Source organism: Ceratotherium simum, chromosome 5 (genome assembly GCF_057802395.1).
Source record: "Ceratotherium simum simum isolate JZ-2026a chromosome 5, ASM5780239v1, whole genome shotgun sequence".
Taxonomy (NCBI): domain Eukaryota; kingdom Metazoa; phylum Chordata; class Mammalia; order Perissodactyla; family Rhinocerotidae; genus Ceratotherium; species Ceratotherium simum.
Genome location: NC_141904.1, coordinates 90,509,729 through 90,534,334, shown reverse-complemented (window position 1 = coordinate 90,534,334; position 24,606 = coordinate 90,509,729). Strand labels below are relative to the sequence as shown.

Here is a 24,606-nt window from a genome sequence, read left to right as displayed (position 1 = left end):
CAGGAGGAGCTGCCATGATGCCATGACCTTGATGCTGACCCCTTGTTCGTTTTCTCGATAGCTGTGTGACGTTGGGCTGCCTCGATTCTCTGAGCACAGATGGTGTGTGGTGAATGGGTTACAGGTATGCCACGAGCTGTGGAGGGCTGTTCTTTTTGTAGTGATGAGTATTAAACTTTTCTTATAAAACATTCACAAATTGACAACAGTTGAAGTCCTGTTTGAATACTCTTTGGCACCCTCAGTAAACTTCCTGAATTCAGGAACATAATTATTGTCTTGGTGTATGAGACTTTGAGTCGCACCCCTGCCGCCAGAGCAGCCTCTGCAGTGGGTGTGTGAGGTAGGACCTCCCCGGCTCTGCCTTATAAGGGTTGTGTGGCATGTTCTGAAAAATGTGGGAAGTGCTGCAGTAAATTAGTCCTGAATTACTGGAGGAAGGCTGGTTATTTGTTTCAGACAGCAGAGAAGTATGTAATTCATTTTATAACAGTTTCTGTGTAAAATATTTTAATATGTTTTAGACTTTGGAGGAATAAACTTTGCTTCTCTGGATAATAAAATTATGTATATTGTTCCAACTCTGATTTCATTTAGCTGTCACTGTGATTGAATGTAGCATTTGATTCTCTGTGAGCCTTTTCTGGAGATCTCAGAGTACTGGACTCTGCCTGTTCAGGAAGCAGCCTTAGTACGTGTCACTAGCTCCCTTGCTACCCTTCCTTTGCTGTTTGCATCGCGTTACTGACACCCTTTTCTTTGGTCTCAGGAAAGTGGGGGCTCAGCAAGAACTGATTCCCGAGCCATTCAACTAGCCAAGAACAAAAAGCAGAAAGGAACTGGGAGCAACGCAGGTGAGGCTGTGTGTGCCGCAGTGCTGGGGAGCGAGGGAGCTGCCAGTCACCTTAGGTTACTTCAGGGCAGAAGAAACACACAGAACAGTAGTGTTTCTTTCTGTGTGCTGTGTGTTCCTTTTATGCTAAGAACGCCCTTTTATCAACTCCTTGGTTTTATGTAAACTTAAGAAAAAAATCACTAGCAAAGTTCCCCACATCAGTGTGAATATGTCTGTCTTACTTAAAAAAGCTGCGTGCAAGTTAGTGGTTGCAAACACCAGTGTCTGTTACCTGGCAGGCTGCTAAGGTAAAGAACAAATGCCAGGTGTCAGATGAGCGGAGGTGGGAACCTGGTCCTAAATGGCTGCTGGCCCCTGACTTTGGCATTGGGAAGACCTTGGGGACACGGCTACCACTGTCCCCAGCATTACATGGAGCCAGCCCCTGGTGGCATGTGTCATTATGGATACCCAGATCCGAGTTATGTTGAAATCTTCTAATTTTAAAATGTCAGCAACTTTTTTGAATTTTTAACACTGAGTGGGCCAGACCAGACCTGCTGGTTTGTCTCCTCATACATCTGTCCGTCTGTCCTGAAAATGGAATAGTGGGCACAGTGCTTAAAGGAAACTTCGGTAAATCCTTTTGTAAAGGTAACAGTCAATTCTTTTATTGTTATTTTGAATGTTTCATTTCTCTTTTATATTTATCTAAAATTTATTTTAAAAATATCAAGGGGTATGTAGGATTAGTAATACAATTTTATATGTTTCTGTTCTTACAAATATCATGGCTTTTTATTTAGTATAATAAGAAGTCTGTTTTCTGTTAATCAATTTTCTTAAAGCAAATCCTGCCCTATGATAAATGTTGTGCATGTTGGTGTTCACTGTGACTGAGGAAGGGTCACCTCCACAGCTCACGAAGGGCCCAAATGGAACTTGCAGAGCTAATAAAAGAAAGGGTGTTGGTGGTGGTGATGCTGGCAGTTTATAGAATGAAAGAATTCAGCACGTATTAGGCAAAGTTAGCGAAGGAAACTAGATGCGTTTATTTAGCCTGATAATCTCCAGCCTGAAGGAAAAAGAATATGCGAATATTTAGGTATATAATACGTGTTATATCCATTGCATTGCTTCAGGTAGCACCTATAGAGGTAGTTTTATTTTATTATTGTTTTTATAAATTTTTCAACATTATCTTTAAAAAAAATGACACTTAAAAAACATAGCCACTTACTATTATCACTTCTTTAAAAATTAACAATATTTCCTGAATATGAGTATCTAGCAAGTGTTCAAGTTTTCACTTGTCTCCATGCCATAAATGTCTTTATAACTGTTCGAATCAGAATCCAAGTAAGGGTCACATATTACTATTGGTTGATGCGTTTCTTAGGTCTCTTTTACATCTGTGGGTTCCTCCTTCCGTCTCTCTCCCCTGTCTTTGTTGAAGAATCTGGTGGTTTGTCCTGTCGAGTCAGCAGTCTGGATTTTGCTGATTGCATCACTGTGGTGTAGTTTAATAGGTTCCTCTGTCTTCTGTGTTTCCTATAAATTAGTAATTACACCTAGAGGCTTGATCTGATGGAAATTTGATTCTGTGGGGGCAGGTGGGGGGTTTAGCAAAGCAGCTTTGCAGGTGATGGGACTCTCTGATGTCTGGTGGTCAGTCTGTCCTGTGTTGTTAGCAGCCATTGATAACCAGTGACTGGATCTAGTAATTCCTTAGGGGTTGCAGAAAGATGATATTCTGTCATTCCTTTTTCATTACTAGCTAGGATACAGTAGTCCCGCCTTGTCTGAGGGGGATACATTCCAAGACCCCCACTGGATGCCTGAAACTGCAGATACTACCGAACCCTATATTTACTATGTTTTTTCTATACATACATACCTATGATAAAGTTTAATTTATAAATTAGGCCTAGTAAGAAATTAACAACAATAATAATAAAATAGAACGATTATAACAATATATGTAACAGAAGTTATGTGAGTGTGGTCTTTTTCTCTTTCAGTCCAAACCTATTCCTGAATCTGTATAACCATCCCTTACTTGCAGTAAATGCCTTGGTGTCACTCATTTTAGGGGATCCCTTGCTAAAGTCTTCGTATAGGCTCCAAGCTTTCTGGCGGAGCATCTTGCCATCATTTGGGACACATTTTCTGTTCATGTCTTCCACCCACAAATTTAATGCCTTTTCCATCTTAACTAAGCACTTACCACGCACTGTGGCTGTAACTTTTGCAGTTTGAGGTGCAACTGCAAAACTAGCACGAATTTCTTTTTCCTTCTTCACAATTTCACGGAAAGAAGATTCATTCTTACCATAGATCTTTGCAACTTCAGCATACAATTTATTTTCTTTCCTTATGAAGTCAAGAACTTTCACCTTTTCACTTAAAGGAAGAACTTTACGGCTTCTCTTTGGCATATCTGAAGTGCCAGCATCACTACTCCTGCGCTTGGGGGCATTTTTAAGTAAAATAAGGGTGACTTGAACACAAGCACTGTGATACTTCGATAGTTGATCTGATAACTGAGATGGCTACCAAGTCACTAACGGCCAGGTAGCGTTATACAGTGTGCATACGCTGGACAGAGGGATGATTCATGTCCCGGACGAGACAGCGTGAGATTTCATCACGCTACTCAGAACAGCGGGCAATTTAAAACTTATGAATTGTTTATTTCTGGAATTTTCCATTTAATATATTCAGAACGAGGTTGACCACAGGTAACTGAAACTGGATAAGGGGGACTACTGTACTTATGTAAAGAGCAGCTTCTCATCCACTCTTTACCCTGAGGTACAGTCCATACAGAAAAGTCAGGGTAAATGTCTGAATCTTTCTCTTTATCAGTTTTCAAAATAGTAAACTGGTTTCTTAGCATTCTCCAATGGTGGTCAGAGTATTTTTATACAGATATTGATTTAAATATTTTATAGACTTTTAAGGGAAACAGAAATCTAGAACCTGCCAAGTATCCAGCTTTCATTATGTGAAGGCAGTGGAAGAATTTTCTTGTAAGTGCAAAGGCTTACGTTTCGCCCCCCACATCTCCTCAAAAAGCCATCTTGAAGTATTGTAACCAGCCAAGAGATAGAGGAATATAAATAAGGCCCATAATCCCTTTTCCAAAACCCTTGGGGCCAGCAGAGTTTATCTACCTGACATTTTATTTTGCTAGAATTTTAGACTTGCAGAAAAAATTGCTTCCGTAGTAGGCAGCACTCTATGCATATTGTCACCTGTTTGTGACCTCCAGTTGTGGTGCCCTTCACCCAGCCTCCCCTCATGTTAACATCTCCCGCAGTCATGGTGCATTTACCAAAGCTAAAAAGGGATCCAGGCCACAGTCCTCTTCACAGTCCTGGTCTGCAGAGTTTATTGGGATTGGACTGGTTTCCCACTAGTGTCCCTTATCTGTTCCAGGATACCAGGTTGCATTTGGTTATCACCACTCTTTAGTCTTCTGCAGTCTGTGTCGGCCCCTCAACCCTTCCATGATGCTTTTCAAGAGTGCCGGTCCATGAATCTGGAGTGTTCCTCCCTTTGGGTCTGTCTGTTGCTTTCTCTTGATTAGACTGAGGTTATGGACTTTTGGAGCCAGAGTGAGGTGCCCTTCTCATTGCCTCTTATGCAATCCACACATTACAGGTGATGCTAACCTTGATCACTGGGTTAAGGTGTTGTCTGCCAGGTTTCTCCATTGTGACGTTACTATTTTTCCCTTTGTAATTAGTATTTATTTTGAGGTGGATACCCTGAGATGGTGTGCAAATCTCAGGGTTCTACAAGATGACCCCTACTTGTGACACCAACTGCAAGTTCGAGTGTCTCCAAGACCACTCTTAAAGTTCTCTAATTCTCTAGAAGGGCTCAAAACTACGGTCATGGATTATTGCAGTGAAAAAATACAGAATAAAGTCAGCCAAGGGAAGAGGGGCATAGGACAGGCTCCAGGAGAGTTCCTAGTGTGAAGTGTCCAGTTGGCTTCTCCCTGGAGTTGTGGACAGTGCTAACTTCTCCCACCATGTGACGACATACACAGAGTATTGGCAATCAGGGGAGCTCACCCAACCAAGCCTTGCTGTCCAGACATTGATTAGGGCTTGATCGCAAAGACATGGCACCCTCTCCATGTGGCTGGCTTAGTCTCCAGCCCCTCCACAGGTTGAGCTGACACTGACTCAAAGCCTCCACCTAAGTCACATTGTTAGACTCTCTGGAGTGACCCAGGGCCCCAGGTAAACAGAGACACCCCTACCAGGCAGGACGTCCCAAGGACCTTGAGATTCCTTCCCAGGAGCTGGGGGCAAAGGCCAGACCTCTCCTTGGGCACAGTTAATCCATTCCCACACATTGTGCAAACATCCTGTTTCTCCTCAAACCTCCCACTAATTCAGCACTAAAGGGTGGATTTGCCTTTGGTATTACTGTGGTGGTCTAATGGTGATTTTCTGTTTCCCCCATTATTGTACATTATTAATTAGAATTCCTCTGTGAGGAAGAGCTGTCACTTTTCTCATTTATTTATTCATTCCGTTATAGCAGTGTGGACTCAAAGATACTTATTTATCCTTTAGGTTATTATGATCAATATTGAATTATAATCAATATTATCAGTATTTATTTTGCTGCTCAAATTGTTCCAGCTTTGGCCACTGGGAGCTCTTTTGGTTGGGTTCTTGTGCCCTTTCAACATGCCTCATCTGGTTTTTTGGGAGGACACGTCATTGCTTTCTGGCACCACCAGGCTCATCTCGTATTATCCCTGCCGCAGCCCTGGAATCAACCACTTCTCCAAGGAGCCCTGTTCCTTTTATGGGAGAATGGTGTTAGGAACCACGGTCTGGGTGCTCAGTGTGCTTGTTGCTCATTGCTATCAGGGTGTCATTGCGTCTAGGCTCGCTTCAGTGGACAGTGCTAGGAAATATATTTATGCATATTAACCCACGCTAGCTGTGTTTTGAATTCAGAATATTTCACATTTTAGAATGCTGATGTGGTACATATGTTCTTTATTTCTTAACACACCCAGTTATTGCATCGGCATTTTTCAGTGAAATATATTCCCGTGAGTGGGATCAACTGAGATTATAAATAGCTTCACATGAGTTCAGGTCAGGTGTTTACTGCTAAATTATTTTTGGCACTAAACTTAGGGGGAAAAATGTGGGTTTTGGGATTGTGGTGTAATAAGTCAAAGAACAGAGAAGTTGCAGGGTCACAGGACTGTTGGTAGAATTAAGTCATTTGTTTAAATGACACAGTCAAGACCTCATTGTTGTCAATGTAGTTAAGTGCCTTTAAAGTGCACATGTCGATTCTTAGAAAATGTGCAATCTGAATCATTTAAAAAATAAGATATAGGGTCTAAAATCCAAGACTGTTCCCATTGGGTTGCTACTGAGTGTAGAAAATAAAATTGTGCTGTTTTCTTTATCTTGAGTATTGAGGTTCTCCCCTCAGAGTAAACCAAGAATATTTTCTCAACATGAAACGTAAAGAGAAACTTATTCTTGAAGTTGATAGCAGAATAAGCTTTAAAAACAATAAATTTAACCAACTGCAGAACTATGGATGGATGTGTTCTTTTTTGCTCTCTAAGGGCAGGGAAAGCAAAGTAAGTACAGCGCTCACCAGAAGAGACAGTAAGTGCCAAACCACGTGTCTCTGTGACGGTAAACATGGAAATATGTGCGACTCCCTGACTCTTTTTTGAATGAGTCAAAAAGCAAAATCCCAACTACATGTTGTCTAGAAGAGGCACATCCTGGAGGGAATATTTAGGATGGTTAAAATTAAGACAAGGTAAAACAAAACACAAAACAAACATCACAAAGCAGAGATTGATACTGATATCAGAAGTATAAAATTCAGAGAGAGACAGTTGGGACAGAGAAGATTTTCCCTGTTGTTAGCTGCTGTTCACATATAATCAATAGCAGAACTGTAATACTTGTGACCATCTATATGAATATTTATATGAGAACTTATAATATTAAACAATCTAAGGGAAAAACTGATGGAAATAGAGGAGAATCGAATAAATAAAAACCTAGCAATGTTGGAAGTGATTAATTTAACTCATTATTTTGCAGATCAAGCAGAGGAAATAGATACGAAAGATGCTATAGTGGGATTAATAGTTAACTTAATAGATCCTCCTCCATGATGATGGAATATTTAGATATTAAACTGAATCAGTTAGGCCGTCAGGAAAACCTAACAGTCTTTAGGAAAAACAAAATAACTTGGCAGTACCTGTTTTTGACCATAATGTGGTAAAATAGAACATAAAATTACTTGGAAAACAAAAGAAAACCTACTAAACTCTTGGGTAGAAGAAACAATAAAGGCTGATTACAAATACTTATAGAAAAATGAAAAGCTGTGTGGTTATAAGTTTGAGCTCTTGAGCAGGCAGCTTCTCTGTGCTCCGGTTTTCTCCTTTGTAAAATGGTAATAAAAGCACCTACTTAGGCATCTTGTGGGGAATAGATGAGATGATACAGGGAAGTGCTTTAAAGCACTCAGAGTGTCAGCTGATTGTTGTTGTGTATGGAAGGTAGGAGATGGGGGCAAAGCTACCCGGGTGCAAGTCTGTGTTGCAAATGCCTTTATTAAATAAGAAGGAAGCTGTTATTTCAAGATAGAAAAAGAACAAACCTAAGAAGAGTCAGAAATCCGGATTTTGATGCTTGTGTGTGACAGCCTGTTCAGATTTAAAAAAACATGCTGTGTGGGCCAAACGGAATATTTGTAAGTGGATATAGCCCTTAGTTTGCCTGTTTCTACCTGAGTCTGAGCAATTTTACCAACAAAAAAGAGAAAGCATAAGTGAATTCCACAGATTGAGTGGAAAGTATTAACTATATGGTAATAAATTGGAGTACTTGCAACAAAATGCATAATTTTCCAGGAAAACAAATCACCCTTATTCATAAATAAGAGTATAAACAGTTCAAGAACCGAGGGTAAAGTTAGTATTTCCGAGGCTCAAGCCTGTCCTGTGGTTACACAGACAGATTCCACTCCTCCATGGAATGTGTGTGGTGGACACTGTTCCAGAGCTTGGTGGAAAATGGGAACCTTCCTATGAGCTGCATACCAAAGCCTGATGAGGATACCCCCAAAAGGAGAGCTATGGATTGATGGCTTATGAAAACAGATGGGAATGTTATCAATAAAACACACTTAGGATCTGGCAGTATATTTAATATTCTGACCAAATGGGGTTTAATCAGGTAGCCTGTGAATGATTTAATGTTAGCAAGTCTGTTACTCAGTTTATCACAATAATAGGGCAGTGGAGAACTTTGTTTTCTCAATGGATTCTGTATTTTAAAAATTGATCTCCATTACTGACGGAAATAGGAATGTAACAAAGAATTTGTAGTCCAGACCCAGAGCCAGCATCATACTTAGTGGTGAGTTACCAAAGGCGTTCATACATACGCAAGAGTTACTTCATTACCGTTATTAGTATTTAAGGTTGTTCTGGAGGTTCTTAACGTTGAAATTAAACTCCAAAAAAGAAATAAGATAGAACTATAGGGAGGAGACAGATGATAACTTAGAGATGATTTGAATGTTTATTGGAAACCCTGAAGGAATCAACTGAAAAATGAGTAGAACATAGAACATATATTTAAGTGGCCAGTTATAAAATAAATGTATACCATCAGGAGTATGCTGTGTGGCAGCAGTAGCAAGTTAGGAAATACAATGGGAGACAATAACCTCATGCACAATAGCAACAAAAATTGTACAATACCCAGGAGGAAATTTCACAGGTGGGCAGAACTAAATGGAGGAGATGACCAAACGTGACTAAGAGACAGAGCTCGAGAGAATGCTCCCACATGGGGTGACTCCTTCCCTTTGATAGAGGGCCGTGCCAGCAGGGGCATAGCAGTGAAGAGCATGGACACCACTGCTGACATTCCTCCGGGGGTGGGCGGGGGCATTTGATAAACAAGGAAAACGGAATCAAATGGTAACTGTGAACACTACAAGGAAAAGGGTCTGTGGTGGTTTGTGCTCTTAAATGGGTAGACAGAGGCCTCACAGAGAAGGCGACACTGGCCGGGGGTGAGGAAGGGAGCCAGGGAGCTGCGTGGACAGATCTGGGCGAAGGGACAGTCCTTGTGAGCTTCTGAGGGTGGAGGGTGCTGTCAGCAGAAAGGCCTTTGTTGCCAGAGTGAGAAGCTCAGGGGAGCGTTTTTGGGTGAGCGCTGAGAGAACTGGTGGGAGGCCATGCTGTTGAGGGCCTCAAGGTCGTCCTCAGAACTTGGACTTTCATGCAGAGTCAGAGGGGAAAATATCAGAGGCATAATTAGAAAAGTGACATTTTTTTAAAGGATCATTCCAGCTGCTCTTTGAAAATAAACCATAAGGGGCAAGGAGAGCAGGTAGGGGTTTCTCACGGTCCTCTGGTGAGAGACCAGAGTGGCTGAGCAGTGGGGAGAGTAGATCAGTCCTGGGCCTGTCTTGAAGATAGAGCCCACAAGATTTGCTGACGGCTGTGGGGTGTGAGAAAAGTCATTATTGCAGGCAGGTGAACTCTTCCCACAGAATGTTAGTCATTCCATTTAAAATTCCAGGGATTTCAGAGCACTTGTGTAAGAACCTGTGGGCAAGGATTCCTCAGGAAACAAAAACTAGCATAGAGGATTTGCACCGTCTCACAGGCTACAACAATTAAAATGGTGGTGGTGCCGGTGCCCCATAGGCAGGCCAGGACACCAGAGTGACGCACACCGAGAAGCAGACCTAAGACCACGCGCCTTTGTGTTTGTGTAAAGGTAGCTCTTCCAAGTATTGGCAAATGAGCGATGGCTTTTGGGGAAAAAATATTAAAATTCCATGCAGGATAAAGAATGAAGATGAGAGGTTTAAGGTTTTTTAAAAGCGTGGAAACCTGTAATCATAGCCAACACTTAATCTGTTAGCTCCTGTTCGGTCCTCACAGTGACCCTAAGACAAAGCCCTTCTACAGCTGGCCGGCTGAGGCTCCTCTGCCCAGCTGGCTCACCGCTCAGGGGAGGTGGATGCCCAGAGGGGAGCACAGGCACGGGCCTTGAAGATCGCTTCACGTTGAGAAGTTTCTAAATGAGCAGAAACAGTGTGAAATGATAGCAAGATGAATGTCCCTGAGGAGAATCGGGTACAGGACGTGAGCAAGCACTGCAGAAGGCGGCTGACCAGCACGAGGAAGGGCCTCCTCCACGGTCCGGGCAGCAGAGTGCACTTGGGCCTCAGAGGCAAGGAGACGCGGAGCGGGCACAGGTGCACGGAGAGTGCGTGCTCGGGCTTTGCTGGGGACAGCCTCACTGGGGATGCAGTGTGACGTTTCTGGAGGGTCACTTGGTACTGTTTTCAAGAGCCAAAAAATAGGCGTAATGTTCAGTCTTGCAATAACATTTTTAGAATTTATCTCAAGGAAATATCCAGAGATCTGTGAGAAGTTACCGTGTGCCAGCTGCTGCTCAGTGCGGAAAGATATATTCTTAAATATTTGTAACTCAAAAGTCCACCAATAAAGCTGCATACTCTGTGCATATTTTTGGTAGGTTCGTGTTTGTAAGAAAAGCCGGGTGTGTTGATAGACACATCTGTGTGTGAATTTACATAGAAACAAAAATGGTAGAGTGTACATCAATGCATGGATAATGGTCTTTTCTGAGTGTTAGGATTATGGATTTTTGGTTATTCCGCCTGGGATGGAGCACCTGGAGGAGGTTTCTTGAGTTGACCCTGTGGCACTTGGGAGGGCTCCTCAGGTCTCTCACCTGTATGCTGAGACATGTGGTCTAGAATCAGTTTCCCTTCCCAGAAGGGGGGACGCGAGCAGGAGGGAACAGGCAAGGGCCTGGCAGTATGGGGCAGGGGCCCCTGTGACCCCAGCACAGCCAGATTGTCCAGCACTGGGAGGTGGACATGTGGGCGGAGGGCGAGGGGAGACGACTGTGCTTGGTGCCGCTGGTTCAGTCTGCACACCACTGGAATGTTTGAAGGAATGATTGGGCTGAATTAAGCCCTGAATTTAAGTCAATGATCTAATTTTTCTAATTTTTTTTCTACATTAAAACAAAAATCTTTGGGTGTCTGAGTCACAAGATTCTTCCCATTTCTTCCTGTTGCTGCCATGGAGAGAGCAGAAGGGGCCACACTGAAGGAGGGTAGGAGGAAGGCCCTTGTGGAGGCTGTCAGTTAACCAGGAGTTGTAGCAGTTGCCAGAAGAGAGTTCTAGTAACATTCACAGAGTTTCTGTCTAAGAACATCAGACCTAAAAGCAGTGGTTTGTGAACTTGAGTGTCGTGAAGCCCCTGGGTGGGTTTGGGTGGGGAGTCTAGACTGCAGCTGGAGAAACCCTGCCCTGGGGTTGTACAGGAAAATGGGTGTCAGAATCGCTCAGGGGGCTTTTTCACACCGCGTGGGCCCCATTTAGGCACACTGGGGGCAGATGTGGCCTGTGATGGGGAGGAAAGCGGATGGCAGACGCGCTGACGTGGGCCGTCTGGTCTGGTCTGGTCTGGTCTGGTCTGGTCTGGTCTGGTCTTGGCTGTAGATGTGGGGTGATGTTGCTGCAGCAGCGCTACCCTTCACCTCCCGAGGGCAGAACCCTCAGGTAGGTTAGGGTTTGGGTAAGCACAGCGTCCTGCCTTGAACAGCTGGTGGGAGAGTGGACCTCTCTGCGGTACACTTGTGGGCAAGGCCACGTTTGTCTCTCGTCATGGCTCCGTCAGCACGAGGTTCATTTTGGTCCCTGGACTAGATCTGTGGTTGAGGGCTGGCGTAGCCAGAGATCTCCCAAAGCAGGGTAAAAGTGCGTGGTGGCAGCCAACTTCTTGCCGTGGTGGTGGAGAACTGAGTGCCCATCTGTGAGTGGGCTGTGAGTTGAGGTGTCCTGTACCTGGACTGTGAGTGGGTGACAGGGATTCTCTCAGGCCCGGTTATGCAGGCCTGTCCTCTACTGTCAAGGGTCACTCTTGTTTCTGTTAACTTGATGCCTTCCTGTGGTTTCTTGTGCTGTTCCCTGCTGGAGTGTGTGTCCCGGCTCCCTTTCTGTCTCCTTGGCAGACACCTGTTCTCCCTGCAGGTCCAGCTCGTTCTGTGTTCCCTTCCGGTCTTCCCCCCTCGCTGTTGGGTGACTGAGCTTGGAAGTCTGACTCCGGCAGCCTGGCTGAAAGTCCCTCTAAGGCAGGTGAGGTCCCTCTAACCCTTGTGAGGAGGAGGCCTCTGTTTAACATAAAAAATATGATTGGCTGTGCCACACAAAGGAAAGCTGTGCTGTCCATGCTGGTCTCATGAAGCGACTTGTGGTGACAGTGCTGAGATGCAGAGTCTCGGGATTCAGACACCAAGTCCAGGGTCAAGAACGGGCCTGAAGTCTGCTCCTCGAGTTGCAGTGGCCTTGGGCAAACGTCGGACCTCTCCTGTAAGAGGGGTGTAGTATGGCACCTGCCCATTGAGCTGGCTGTGAGGATTACATGAAAGGACTCCTGCCAGACGCTTAGCCCATGGCTGACTAAAAGACCCAGTGACAGGTTTAATTAAATGTATGTTTTGCTCATCACAGCATCTACTTCTGTACATTCATTCAACATTTTGTTGGAGCAAAATAAGGAAAATAATGGCAGAGCTTTGTGTGTATGTGGTTTCAGGGCCCTGGCCCTTGGAGCTCAGTTGACAAAAGTAAGAACTGTGCCTCAGGACAGAGTCCCCTCTGTGTAGACCGGAGCTTGCTGAGCCTTGGAGCCCAGCCCAGGCCTGCTGTCCTCTGGCCAGCACGTGCTCTGGTGGTCCTGAGCTCTGAAGAGTGCCGGGGATGTCCTCTATCCCGCACCTGCCCCCGTTTCTCTGTTGCTTTGGGAGCTCCTGTTAAGCCTTTCCATGCGGATTGTCAGATTTGCGCCCCTCCCAGCTGTGCCAGTTTGACTGTCATGTCCCTGAAGACCGTGCTTCTCAGGCTCCCAGCCAGGGTTGGCCAGTGGGAACATTGGTAGGAGATTAGGCAGAGGGAGGAAGAGGGAACCAGGACCTCGCCTGCACTCTCCCTTGGTAGGAGTTTGACGATGGCTGTGTCTGTGCTGTTGTCCCAGTTCTTGCTGGGCAGCCCGTGATGTAGTTCTGGCTCCTGTGCGCTGTCCCTCTTCTGGAATCTGGCATGGTGGTGCCTTCCTGCTGTGCTGACCAGGGTGTTTGCTCCTTGGTCTGCCTGGAGTCCCTCTGGGTGCAATTCCTAGAATGTTTCTGAGGTCCCAGTGGGACCCTAACTGATCCCCCAACTGTCGACAGCTCTCAAGGGCAGTGACTGCGTTGTGGCCACTTCTGTATCCCCAGACCTCGCTCGGGGCCTCTTGGTGTTCTCAGTGTACCCTGTACTCCCTCCTTGCATATGGATTGTAGATTTGTCTGTAGGTCCCTGGACTTAGAACACAGCCAGCAGTCGTGAGCCCTGTGGTGAGGATCACCATCATAGCACAGTATCTAGCGTAGGGAAGATGTAGTCAGTATTTGGTGAAAGAACCATAAGGCACGAACAGATCACTGATCACTGCACAAGTTTCAGATAAGAGCGTTCAGTCAGCACACCCAGTGCTAACCCTGACAAAAGCACAACAGCTAACGGAGGCTCCTGCGTCCTGGCGTTGTTCTGAGCTTCTTCATCTCTTGGCTTCTGGAGTCCTCACAGCAACCTGATGACGTGTAGATTGATATCCCATTTTCTGGAGTAGGAACCTGAGGCACAGAGAGGTGAACTTGATGGGGCTATGTAGCCAGTGGGTGACTGGACCAGGAGCTGAACCCAGGGCAGACTTGCTCCAGAGGCTCCACTGGGCCTGTCAGCACACACGCAAGAAAACTATCTCACCGTCAGCAAGTGAAGTGGACATGGAAATCTCAGGTGAAATACTAGCACGTGAACTCCAGCTGGTGAGGGCTTGTCTAGGGTTTTGAGAGGGTCGGGGTTAGGCATCTGTCAGCGTGATTTGCCACATCAAAGACCAGAGGAGAACCATATTATCTTCACTGATGCCAAACAAGGCAGTTGATAAAATTCATCATTGCTGGGGCCGGCCTGGTGGCGCAGGTGGTTAAGTGCACGCGCTCCACTCCAGCGGCCCGGGATTCGCTGGTTCAGATCTCGGGCGCGCACCGACGCACCACTTGTCAGGCCATGCTGTGGCGGCGTCCCATATAAAGTGGAGGAAGATGGGCATGGATGTTAGCCCAGGGCCAGTCTTCCTCAGCAAAAAAAGAGAAGGATTGGCAGATGTTAGCACAGAGCTGATCTCCTCACACACACACAAAAAATATTCATCATTGCTGATTTTTAAAAATCATAAATCTTAATCAACTAGGAACCAAAAAGATTTCCCTAATAATAGCAAGTCAGACTAACAGTCACCTTCATTTTCTGTAGGGAGAGACGTTCCCAGTACGGGCCGGATAAAAGACAACTAAACTAACAATGCAGTCATGTTGGACACTTTCATGGAAGGTTTAGAGAAAAATAGGTGATCAGATAGGAAGAGGAGATGACTGCTTATCGGTGATGATTATCAGGCCTAGAAAGCCTAAGGGAATTGACTCTAATTGAAAATATGAGGGATAAATAGGTAGCTAATTGCACAATAAATATTTGCATATATCAAATTAGTAGCTTTTCTATTAGAATAATAAGGAAAAAATACTGAAAAATAGATTTCACTCATAATGGCAATAAAAGTAATCAAGTATCTCGAATCACTAGTGACAAATATGTGGGGCCTGGGTAAGATCCTCTTTGAGGCCTATCATGTACTTGGATGGAAACACTCAATTTTTATTGTTAATTTACATCTTTTACGCAGTTCCTTTAAAATCCCAAAGTAACTTAAAAGAAAAAAACGCCTGTCAGTTATAAGTTTACCTGGAAGAATAACTTAGTGAGAATCTCCATGCAGGCTTCGAAAAAGAGACATCGTGGGGTGGGCGAGTGCTGTGCTGGGGTCTAGGCCCGCTGGGGAGTGTTGCTGGTGAGAGCCCAGCAGTGCCCTAGAGGAGAGCTGGTCGGCGGGACACGGGACCGACGGGAATCGTTCAGCAAGGGATGAGCGTGCAGGAAACGGTTCCAGTAATGTTGGTTTACTCTTTGGAAAAAGTAAGGGTGGGTTTTTAATGCACTTTCCCCTGCAGCTCCTTCACCCAGAGAAAACCGCTTCTCACGTTCTGATGTTAAACATTTTCCTGTGTGTGCAAACTACATATGCTACTTTTTAAAAGAAATGATACATATATTTTCATCTGATTTTTGCTATTAACATGAATATTTTTCCTTGTGAATAAATATATATATATTTTAAATTATTTTATTGAGATTGTATTGGCTTATAACATTGTGTAAATTTCAGGGTACATTGTTATATATCAGTTTCTGTATAGACTGCATCTGTTCACCACCGATAGTTTAGTTTTTATCTGTCACCGTACATACGTGCCCCTTTACCCCTTTCGCCTTCCCCCCACCTCCTCCCTCTCTGGTAACCACTCATCTGTTTTCCTTATCCATGTGTTTGTTTATCTTCCACATATGAGTGAAATCATACGGTGTTTGTCTTTCTCTGTCTGGCGTATTTCACTTAGCATAATACCCTCAAGGTCCATCCGTGTTGTTGCAAGTGGCGCAATTTTCTCTTTTTTATGGCTGAGTAGTATTCCATTGTGTATCTATACCACATCTTCTTTATCCATTGATCTCTTCATGGGCACTTGCGTTGCTTCCAAGTCTTGGCTATTTTGAATGATACTGCGATGAACATAGGGGTACATAAATCTCTTTGAATTGTTGATTTCATGTGCTTTGGATAAATAATAAATATATTTTTATAGTACGTCTCCCTAATAGCTATGTAAGACTAGACCCGTCAGGAACTGAGAGAATTAAGTCCCAGTGCCCTCCACTGTCCTTGATGCGTAATGAATCACATCTCCCATTTTTGGGACAATAGTCCCTCATTTCATTTGCTGTGTTCTGTGGTTCAGAGGAAGAACGCTGGTAGAGAAAGACCACATGACTCCAAAGTTATCACCACCCCCTGTGCACAGGTGGGGGAAAGTGGGGCACCTGAGCCAGCGGTGTGGAGGACAGTGGGCCCACGCAGTGTCCTTGAGGCCTGAGCCCTCCTCAGTGCAGATCCCTCCTGGGTGAGGATGAGAGGTCGGAGGTTGGCACTGAACTCTGTAGCTGTCAGCATAGGGGCATCTTCGAGAGGTCTTCACAGCGAAGTGCCAGTGTGTGGGGGGCACTTGGTCTGCGCCAGCTCTGCTGTGGGTGTCACTTAATTCTCAGCACGGCTTCATGAGGTAAGGGAGTGCTGTGCCGCAGTTCAGGGAGGAGTCCGTGGGAGCGCAGGGCCCTGTGGCTGCATAGTCTTGCTCACTTGGCTATTTAATGCCCAGATGGGAATTATCTGCTTAAGTCTACTTACCAGAAGCTTACTTGCTGATTGGATTTACACTTCTCTCCTGTCTCCACTGCTTAAAATTCTATAACAAAAATCAAATCAGCATTTTGGATAAATGCAGAGAATATTGAAGCAAAATTCAGTTTGGTATGAAGAGTACCTTGCCATATACAGGTTTGTGGATTTCCACTGTGGGAAAGGAGCTTTTTACTTTTCGTGTGATTGATTATTAATTAAATTGGCCCTGTTGCATTTAATGCCATGGCATCTTTCACTCATGAGGTCTTGGGGGCGTGTGGTCATGGCAGGGTTCCCTGTGGAGACCGTCTGTGTGCTGTTGAGTGCCTTCAAGGATCCATAGATGGAGAGACTTGCTTAACTAACGCAGGGAGTGTATAGGTGATTTTGAGCCATCTCAAATGTTCATGACACATTACCAGATGGCAAGGTGTGTCATTTGGGATCATGTAACAGAACAGCCTGCCCTGAAGGCTCTATCAGGTAAAGTTGTTTTTTTCTCTTGAGCAAGGAGTCCAGAGGCTGCCTGCCGGGGCCAGTGGATGCTCAGCTCGCTGTGGGGCTCAGCTTCCCCTCTCCCTGCCCTGCCTTCTTCCCTCACAGCCTTCTCACAGTGCCACTGGACAGTGTCCAACCTGGGTTCCAGGACCTTGGGTGTAGGAGAAGACCTTCAACGGGAGGCAGGCATGGGTAGTTTTAAAGGAATCAGCTTTCAGATCATCCTACGTAATTTTTCCTGAAATTGAATTGCCTGAGAACGTGTGTTTGAGTCCAGGAGTTTTACATGTTCTCCTGTCCACCTTTCCTTTCACAACTGCCTTTTCTACTTTCCAAGAAATTAGTCATATTCCTTAACCCAGCTCTCACCATGGTGCATCACCCTAGGGTGTTTGTGAAAACAAGAGATCTTCAGAGCAGCAGACCCAGGACGTTGAGAGCACTGGTTCCAGGGAAGTGTCTCATAGAGATTAACACGGCCCAAGGGACTGTGGCCAGCCTGCCCTTTCTTGGGCAACGGTTTTTTGAGGGGTGAATATTGAGATGTTCTGAATTGAGATATGTTGTAGAGGGGCTACAGGGGTGTGGACCTTTGTTGTTTAAAGCCCTCACCTTTTCTAACCGTCTGCTGTTGTCAGAGAATGAACTAGTTGCTTTTTATTTTTTTATTTTATTGAGATCATAATAGTTTATAACGTTGTGAAATTTCAGTTGTATGTTGAGAATGAACTGCTTTTAAGAAGAGAGTCCATGAAAACAACAGCGTTGGTAAGTGTAAGTGTGAGCAGGTCTTTTCGGCTACTGACATTTCATCCTCAGGATGTGTTGTTAACTGGGAAGAGAAAGAGCCTTCTGAGGGTAAGAGCAGTTCCAGTCAACGGCACCGGTTCTTTTAACTGTGTGTCTGCAGGGCTGCCAGATTTTCAGACACTGGGTTGAAGGTACAGATTAAGAAGGGAAGTTTGTGTGGTTTTTTTTCAGATTGTGTGTACTAATACAGTAGTTAAAACCAATTTAGTTCATCCTATATCATGAAATATTCTAGTTATAGTTGATCTTATATCCTGTTATAAAATTAATGCCTCTACATTCTACTAACAAAAATACAATCATATTCTAGTTACTAGCTAGTTTTTTAGCAGTGTATGCTTTAGTGTTTCATCAAGTATAAAGGAAACGTGTGATCACGATGTTTAGCACAGTTAGTGGAATTACTTCTGACTTTGTACACATAACGTTTACATAACTTCCCCGTAGTTGAGTAGCACACATGCTACCACACTTAAGGAGCACGAGGTTTTGATCATCGCTCCTGCTTCTTGGATGACTCAGAGCGTGGCTGGCACAGTTGGCATTGAATCAGTACAAAATAAATAGTGAGAAATAGCTAGATTTATCTTGTTTTTATGTTATAAAACCAGATTATAAATACTAGATATATCGGGGCTGGCCCCGTGGCTTAGCGGTTAGGTGAACGCACTCCGGTGCTGGCGGCCCTGGTTCGGATCCCGGGCACGAACCAACGCACTGCTTCTGCAGCCATGCTGAGGCCGCGTCCCACATACAGCAACTAGAAGGATGTGCAGCTATGACATACAACTATCTACTGGACCTTTGGGGGAAAAAAATAAATAAAATTAAAAAATAAATAAATAAAAATAAATACTAGATATACATCATTTAAATCTTGGCTGCTTTTATTTTCTTTTTTATAATTTTATTTCTTTATTTATTTTTCCCTCAAAGCCCCAGTAGATAGTTGTATGTCATAGCTGCACATCCTTCTAGTTGCTGTATGTGGGCCGCGGCCTCAGCATGGCCGGAGCAGTGGTGTGTCGGTGCGCACCGGGATCCGAACCCAGGCCGCCAGCAGCAGAGCGCGTGCACCCAACCACTAAGCCACAGGGCCAGCTCAATCTTGGCTGCTTTTAAAAGTAATCTAAAAAGATACATTATTTATTATTTGATGCCTTCCTTAATTGATTCCACAGTGGTTTTTATAATATTTCCTGAAACATGTTTCAAGATGTTTATTTGAATTAAAAAATGAAGTTGGGGGCCCAGCCCCATGGCGCAAGTGGTTAAGTGCACGCACTCTGCTGCTGCAGCCCAGGGGTTGCCAGTTCGGATCCCCGGCGTGCACAGACGCACCGCCTGTCAGGCCACGCTGTGGCGGCATCCCATATAAAGTGGAGGAAGATGGGCACGGATGTTAGCCCAGGGCCAGTCTTCCTCAGCAAAAAGAGGAGGATTGGCAGATGTTAGCTCAGGGCTGATCTTAGCTTGGCTGATCGTCTGGACAGTGAGGCCTGACCGTGCTGCTTGGGCTTCGTGGCACACAGTGCCCCTAAATCGAAGGAGCTGAGCCTGCAACTGCAAAGTTGTGATGAAATTTTATTTAAATAAAATGAGCATTTTATTTAAAAATACATTTTTTTAATTGGCAAAAATGTATGCTGACCATGTCTGAGTTTAGCAGTAAGTGGTACACACAGACACGAGAGCTGCCTGGAGAAAGAGTGGTCAGTCACACTCTTCTTGAGATGCATTTTCAGTACAATTTCATGATTATCCATCAAAGTTTCAGTTTTGTTGTTTTGATTGGGTTTGCATTACTAATAATTGCAATGGTAACTCAATTTTTCAGACGAAAAATTTTAACTCCTATGAAGTATATCTAAATAAAAATAAAATTTCAATTTATGTATGTATTTTTATTGCAGGGAAATATTCTAGGGTGATAAAAGACTTCAGAGCATAAGAATGCATTCAGGTAGGATTCCAGAGGTGGTGGAATAGTATACCCATTCATGGAGAGTAGGAAGTAACGTAGAATTTCTACCTGTTAGGGAAGAGCGAGTGAATTCTGCACCTCACCTCCTTCCTCACCCTAGTCCCAGCCCAGTTCTGCTGTTTGGAAGCCGTAGAGCAATTAGGAGAAGTGTGGAGAACAGCCAGAGCGAGTCCAGCGTGAGGGTGGTTGGGTTCCATGCGGCGCAGAACTCGGCAGATGGAACAGAAAAGGCCGTACTCAGAAATGCGGTGGAACTGCATTGCCCTGTGGTGAAGGGGACTGAATCGGTGCTCCTCCGGGAACCGAGACTTGCCGTCACACGTCCTCAGTGGTAACTGCACTCCAGAGATAAAGAATTCCTTAGGCATCTAGGAAGAAAACATCAGGCCGTGTGCAGGAAGATGCACTGTAGGTTGTAGGGCCTCCAGAGCCCTTCTGTCGAGGGTCAGGAGCTTCATACCAGCTGGGTGCTGCAAGTATGGAGGCCACAGGCATCCATGGGCTTGAAAGCGCTCAGGGCATGCGGGGCTGTGAGAGATGTCGGAGGCATTTGGAGTAAGATGAGCAGGGAAGCAGGCATGGTGCTCGCATGGGGCTCCCGGTCCAGAGTTGGGACCTCTGGGCTCACATTGGCATGGAAACCTTAGAGCAAAACCTGATGTAACAAAAACAGCTCATCCTATGTAGCAGAGTTAACCAGTCCTGTTTAAAATGGAAACTTAGGGCTGGCCTGGTGGCATAGTGGTTAAGTTCCTGCACTCTGCTTCAGCGGCCCGGGGTTTACAGGTTTGAATCCCCTTACAGTGTGGGGGACTTAGACACTGCTCATCAAGCCATGCTCCGGCTCTCCTGCATGCCTAGAGCTGTTGGAGTTGGAGGGTAAAAAAGGATCTCTGCCCTCAAGAAATGCACAGCTGGAGTCTGATTGCTGTCTGTCCAAAAGAGACGTATGAGAAGTTTGCTGAACTTTCTAATCAAAATCCTGTTTTATTCACCTCTTAGCTGGTGACTCTCTGTGTTATGTAATGTTAATGTTAAGTCTGTGGGGCGGTGCAGTGACAGCGGGAGGGCTGTGTCCCAGGGTGTGGCCTCAGTGAGGGCAGGCCCTGAGCCGTGCGCTGTACGTCGTGTGTGTTGGTGTGTTTCCTTTTAGGAGCTCCAGGGTCTGCTCAGAGGAAAATGAGAGATGGCAGAGTCAGTCCTACTCACTTCCCTGCGAGCCAGGGCGGGTGGCTGTGCGGGAACCTCGTGGTGCCCAGCGGAGGGCTGCCAGCCCCAGCTGCAGCAGCCAGGGTGCAGTGCGTTCAGGTCCAGCTGCTGCAGGTAAGAGCCGGCAAGCCAGAGGAGACGGCCAGGCGAGGGCTGTGGGTGAGGCCTCCGGCCGCGTCTCCCAGCCTGCCCCACTGCCCAGTGCTCCACCCCTGCAGCAAACTGCCCCACCCCACCCCGCTCCTGTGGTACATCCTAAACATCTCCATTACCACAGCTCCTCCTTTCTCCCTGTCCTGTCACTCCCCATCTGTCCGAGCTTTCCCCTCTATTGTAAGGGACACGTCTGCATCCTAACGCTCTCCCTCTGTCTGGCACCCCCCGTGTGGTCTGTCATCTGCACCTCACCTGGAGTTCTGTGAGGTGTAGACACTGTGCCTGCTCTTGTTGCTGGCCACTCGGACGCTGTTGGCGCCTGACTTCTCACGGCCCTGCCCCTCCCCAGCCCCTGCTTCTCTTTTCAGGGCTGGGGTGAAAGGGCTTCCTCAGCAGCTTGGTCACCCCCATCTCTGGGGACTGCTCACGGTGCACCAGAGGATGTAGCCTTTATATGTTAAAGATGCTGGCTTTTTTTCCTCTTGTCTTCCCTCCCAAACTGAGCCTCTCAAGGGCAGGGCCAGCCACTCTTAGACTGTGCCTGGGCCCCAGCAGGCGCCTGCAGCTGGCAGCCACTCTGTGGACGCTTCCTGGACACACTCACCTCCGCGGTGCTGTGTACTCCTTCGTTTCCAGTCTCACTTTTGAGGGGCTGGAATAGGGAAGTACAGTAATTGGGGAGGGTTTTGGGAGAGAAGAGGTTTAAAAGCTAAGGATAATGAAGCTGTGACCTGGCCCAATCACGTGCCATCTCTTCACTGAGCATCTTCTGGGCCGCAGAGGACTGTGCAGCTGGGGAGGCACAGAGACATGCTAGGCCTACTGAGCGCTGAGCTGAGTGAAAAGAGGAGGGTGGCCAGATCCATGGGGGTCCGTAGTCCTGGGAGAGGCTGTGGGGCGTCTGTAGGACTCAATAGGGAAAAGAGAGGCAGGAACGGCCTAGGTGGAGCTTGGGGAGGGCCTGGAAGCCGGGCCCAGGGGGCGGCCTCACTCTGGTGGAGAACCAGAAGCCCGTGTGAGGATTTGGTTGGGGCAGGACGTGTCTGCAGAGATGAGCAGGAAAACATGTCCCTTCTTTCCAGGTTTGGGGCCAGGGAGTTGGAGCAGTAAAGAGATAAAGGACTCTCTAAGGTAGCGGCAGTGGAGGCTGAGGGAGGACCTCACGGCCGGCAGGTCAGAAGTGGGGAAGGCAGGAGAAGAGGTTTTGAAATGGAGACTGCAGGAAAGCTGGTACCACTGGCAGAAAAGGAGCTGGTTAGAAACGGAGTAGTGGCTATTTTTTTAAGAGACACCCAATTAAAGATGTAAGCTTTGAGGCAAGAAATCTGGATTGTAGTTCTTTATCTTTCCCTTACCAGCTTGTGTAGTCTCGGGCAAGTGACTTAAGCACTCTGGGCCTTCGTTTTATCGTCTCTAAAATGGGAGTGATAGTGCCCGGTGCTCGACACAGAAGGTTCTTGTGGAAGGAATGAGAGATGCTGGCGGTGGCGTTAGCACTGGGACTTCAGTGGTGGGGGCTCTAAGTGGCTGTGGGCTGCGGGCTGGCCGCGCAGGTGGAAGGTGAAGTGTCAAACAGTGTCCCTTTTCTTAATTGGACGATTCGGGGTCTGGGAATCTCCCTCTCGGGGAGACCCGCAATCTCCCTGGTCCCTTCCAGCTCAATTGTGGGCTGGGGCCAGGGCAGAGGTGAGCCTTTCCTTGCAATCTTAGAAGGTCGCTGGAGAGCGGCGAGGGCACTGGTGGCGGGGGTGGGGGGCCCGCTGGGAGCCTCTGCCAGAATTCGGGAACAACCCATAGAAGGGAAATGGTGCTTGGACCGGGAGGTATTTGAGTGTAGGAGAGTTCCAGGAGAAGGGCCTGGGAGGGATGAGCAGCCAGATGGCAGGTGTCCTCAGGCTGGGATCAAGGTGAGAGAAAGGATCAGGAGGAGGAGCAAGCAGCGCCCAGCCCCTGATGCCAACTACTGCTGGGTCCTCAGGCCTCGCCTGCTCAGGTTGTCTCGCCTGCAGTACAGTGGGTGGGGCTGGTTCTACTGCGTATCAGTGACGAGACTAGTCAGCCCCGGGGGGAGTGTTGCCGTGCTCAGTTGACACAGCTGTGCTGTTGCCTCCCCAGGATGACCCAGCAGGTGAAGGAGTCTTGCCAGTGGCCCTCAGCCCACAGCCTTCCACCTTCCACCCCCTGTTCGCAGTCGATTTGCCCGTCTACGTCCTCCAGGTCTGCACGCCTTAGACTCTTCGGGTTTGTTAGTAAGACTCATGAAGGTTTTAGCTCCATGAGGCTTGTCACTGAGGTAGCCCTCATGTGGAGACTCAGTGGGTTGGTTGCCAGGATGTTTGCTGTTTTCTAGAAAAGGTGGGTAAATGACCAAGAAATAAAGGGCTAAGAAAACTCAGATTTGCTCGTCACTGTAGCTCCTAATTGTAAACAAGGTGAAATTTAATATAGTCTTAAAATATTTTAATTTTTTTTTTTTTTGGGTGAGGAAGATCAGCCCTGAGCTAACATCCATGTCAGTCCTCTTTTTGCTGAGGAATATCGGCCCTGAGCTAACATCTATTGCCAATCCTCCTTTTTTTCCCTTTTTCTCCCCAAAGCCCCAGTAGATAGTTGTATGTCATAGTTGCACATCCTTCTAGTTGCTGTATGTGGGATGCCGCCTCAGCATAGCCGGACAAGCGGTGCGTCGGTGCGCGCCTGGGATCCAAACCCGGGCTGCCAGTAGTGGAGTGCGCGCACTTAACCACTAAGCCACGGGGCCGGCCCCTTAAAATATTTTATATTTAGAAATTCTAGTCATTTTCTCCTATGGGAAGTAGGTTTGCCAGTTTTTAACCTGTGGCAGAATAAACTCAGACGAATTACAATCATGTGCCGCATCACGACGTTTTGGTCAATGACAGACTGCATATACGACGGTGGTCCCATAAGATTAGCAGCACGTAGCCTAGGTGTGTAGTAGGCTGTACCATCTAGGTTTGTGTAAGTACAGTCTGTGATGTTCGAATGACAATGAAACCCCCTAACGACACTCCTCGGAATGTGTCCCCTTTGTTAAGTGATGCACAACTGTAAATAGTTTGCTTAAGTAAGTGGTTAAGCTGAGAATAGGTGGCAGTAGATAATTCAGATTTGGATATAAAATAAAGTATGTAGCTTGTCAAATTTCTAACAATTTGGCTTAAATATATATTTTTAAGATCCATACAAATAGTAATTTTAGTTTTGTTGCATTCAAATTGGGCTGTTCAACATTTTCCTTAACATCAAAAATAGACATGGAGTAAAGCGATGGTACGAGGCTGCAGTGGGGCGGCTCCTGGACTGCTGGAGTCGGGTAGATGGGAGGGCGGTTTGGTAACATGTAGCCAGAAACCCCATAAATGTCTGCTCCATTCTCTCTGGCATTCCCACTCATGAGATTGTTCCTAAAGAAATCAGGTAGTATACAAACAGTTAACCCAAAGATGTTCATCATAGTCTCGAATCTAATGCTGTGGGAATGTTTCTTGTAGCAGGGGGACATGGATTAGACAGGTGACGCTGTATCCGTGCGGCTGGAGTCCTGGTCAGCCATTGATGACCAGGCACATGCCTAATAATTGGGAAAGATGCTTCCTGCATACCAA

At 46.1% G+C, this 24,606-nt stretch overlaps 1 protein-coding gene across 1 annotated transcript in view; it reads left to right on the top strand.

Moving 5' to 3' along the window:
• The window catches only part of ZXDC (ZXD family zinc finger C), a 40,905-nt gene that overhangs the window by 14,324 nt on the left and 1,975 nt on the right, over positions 1 to 24,606 (top strand). Inside the window, 4 exon segments of the mRNA XM_014779591.2 lie at positions 62 to 124; positions 770 to 854; positions 20,766 to 20,935; positions 23,093 to 23,194. Coding sequence (XP_014635077.2) covers positions 62 to 124; positions 770 to 854; positions 20,766 to 20,935; positions 23,093 to 23,194 — 420 coding nt within the window.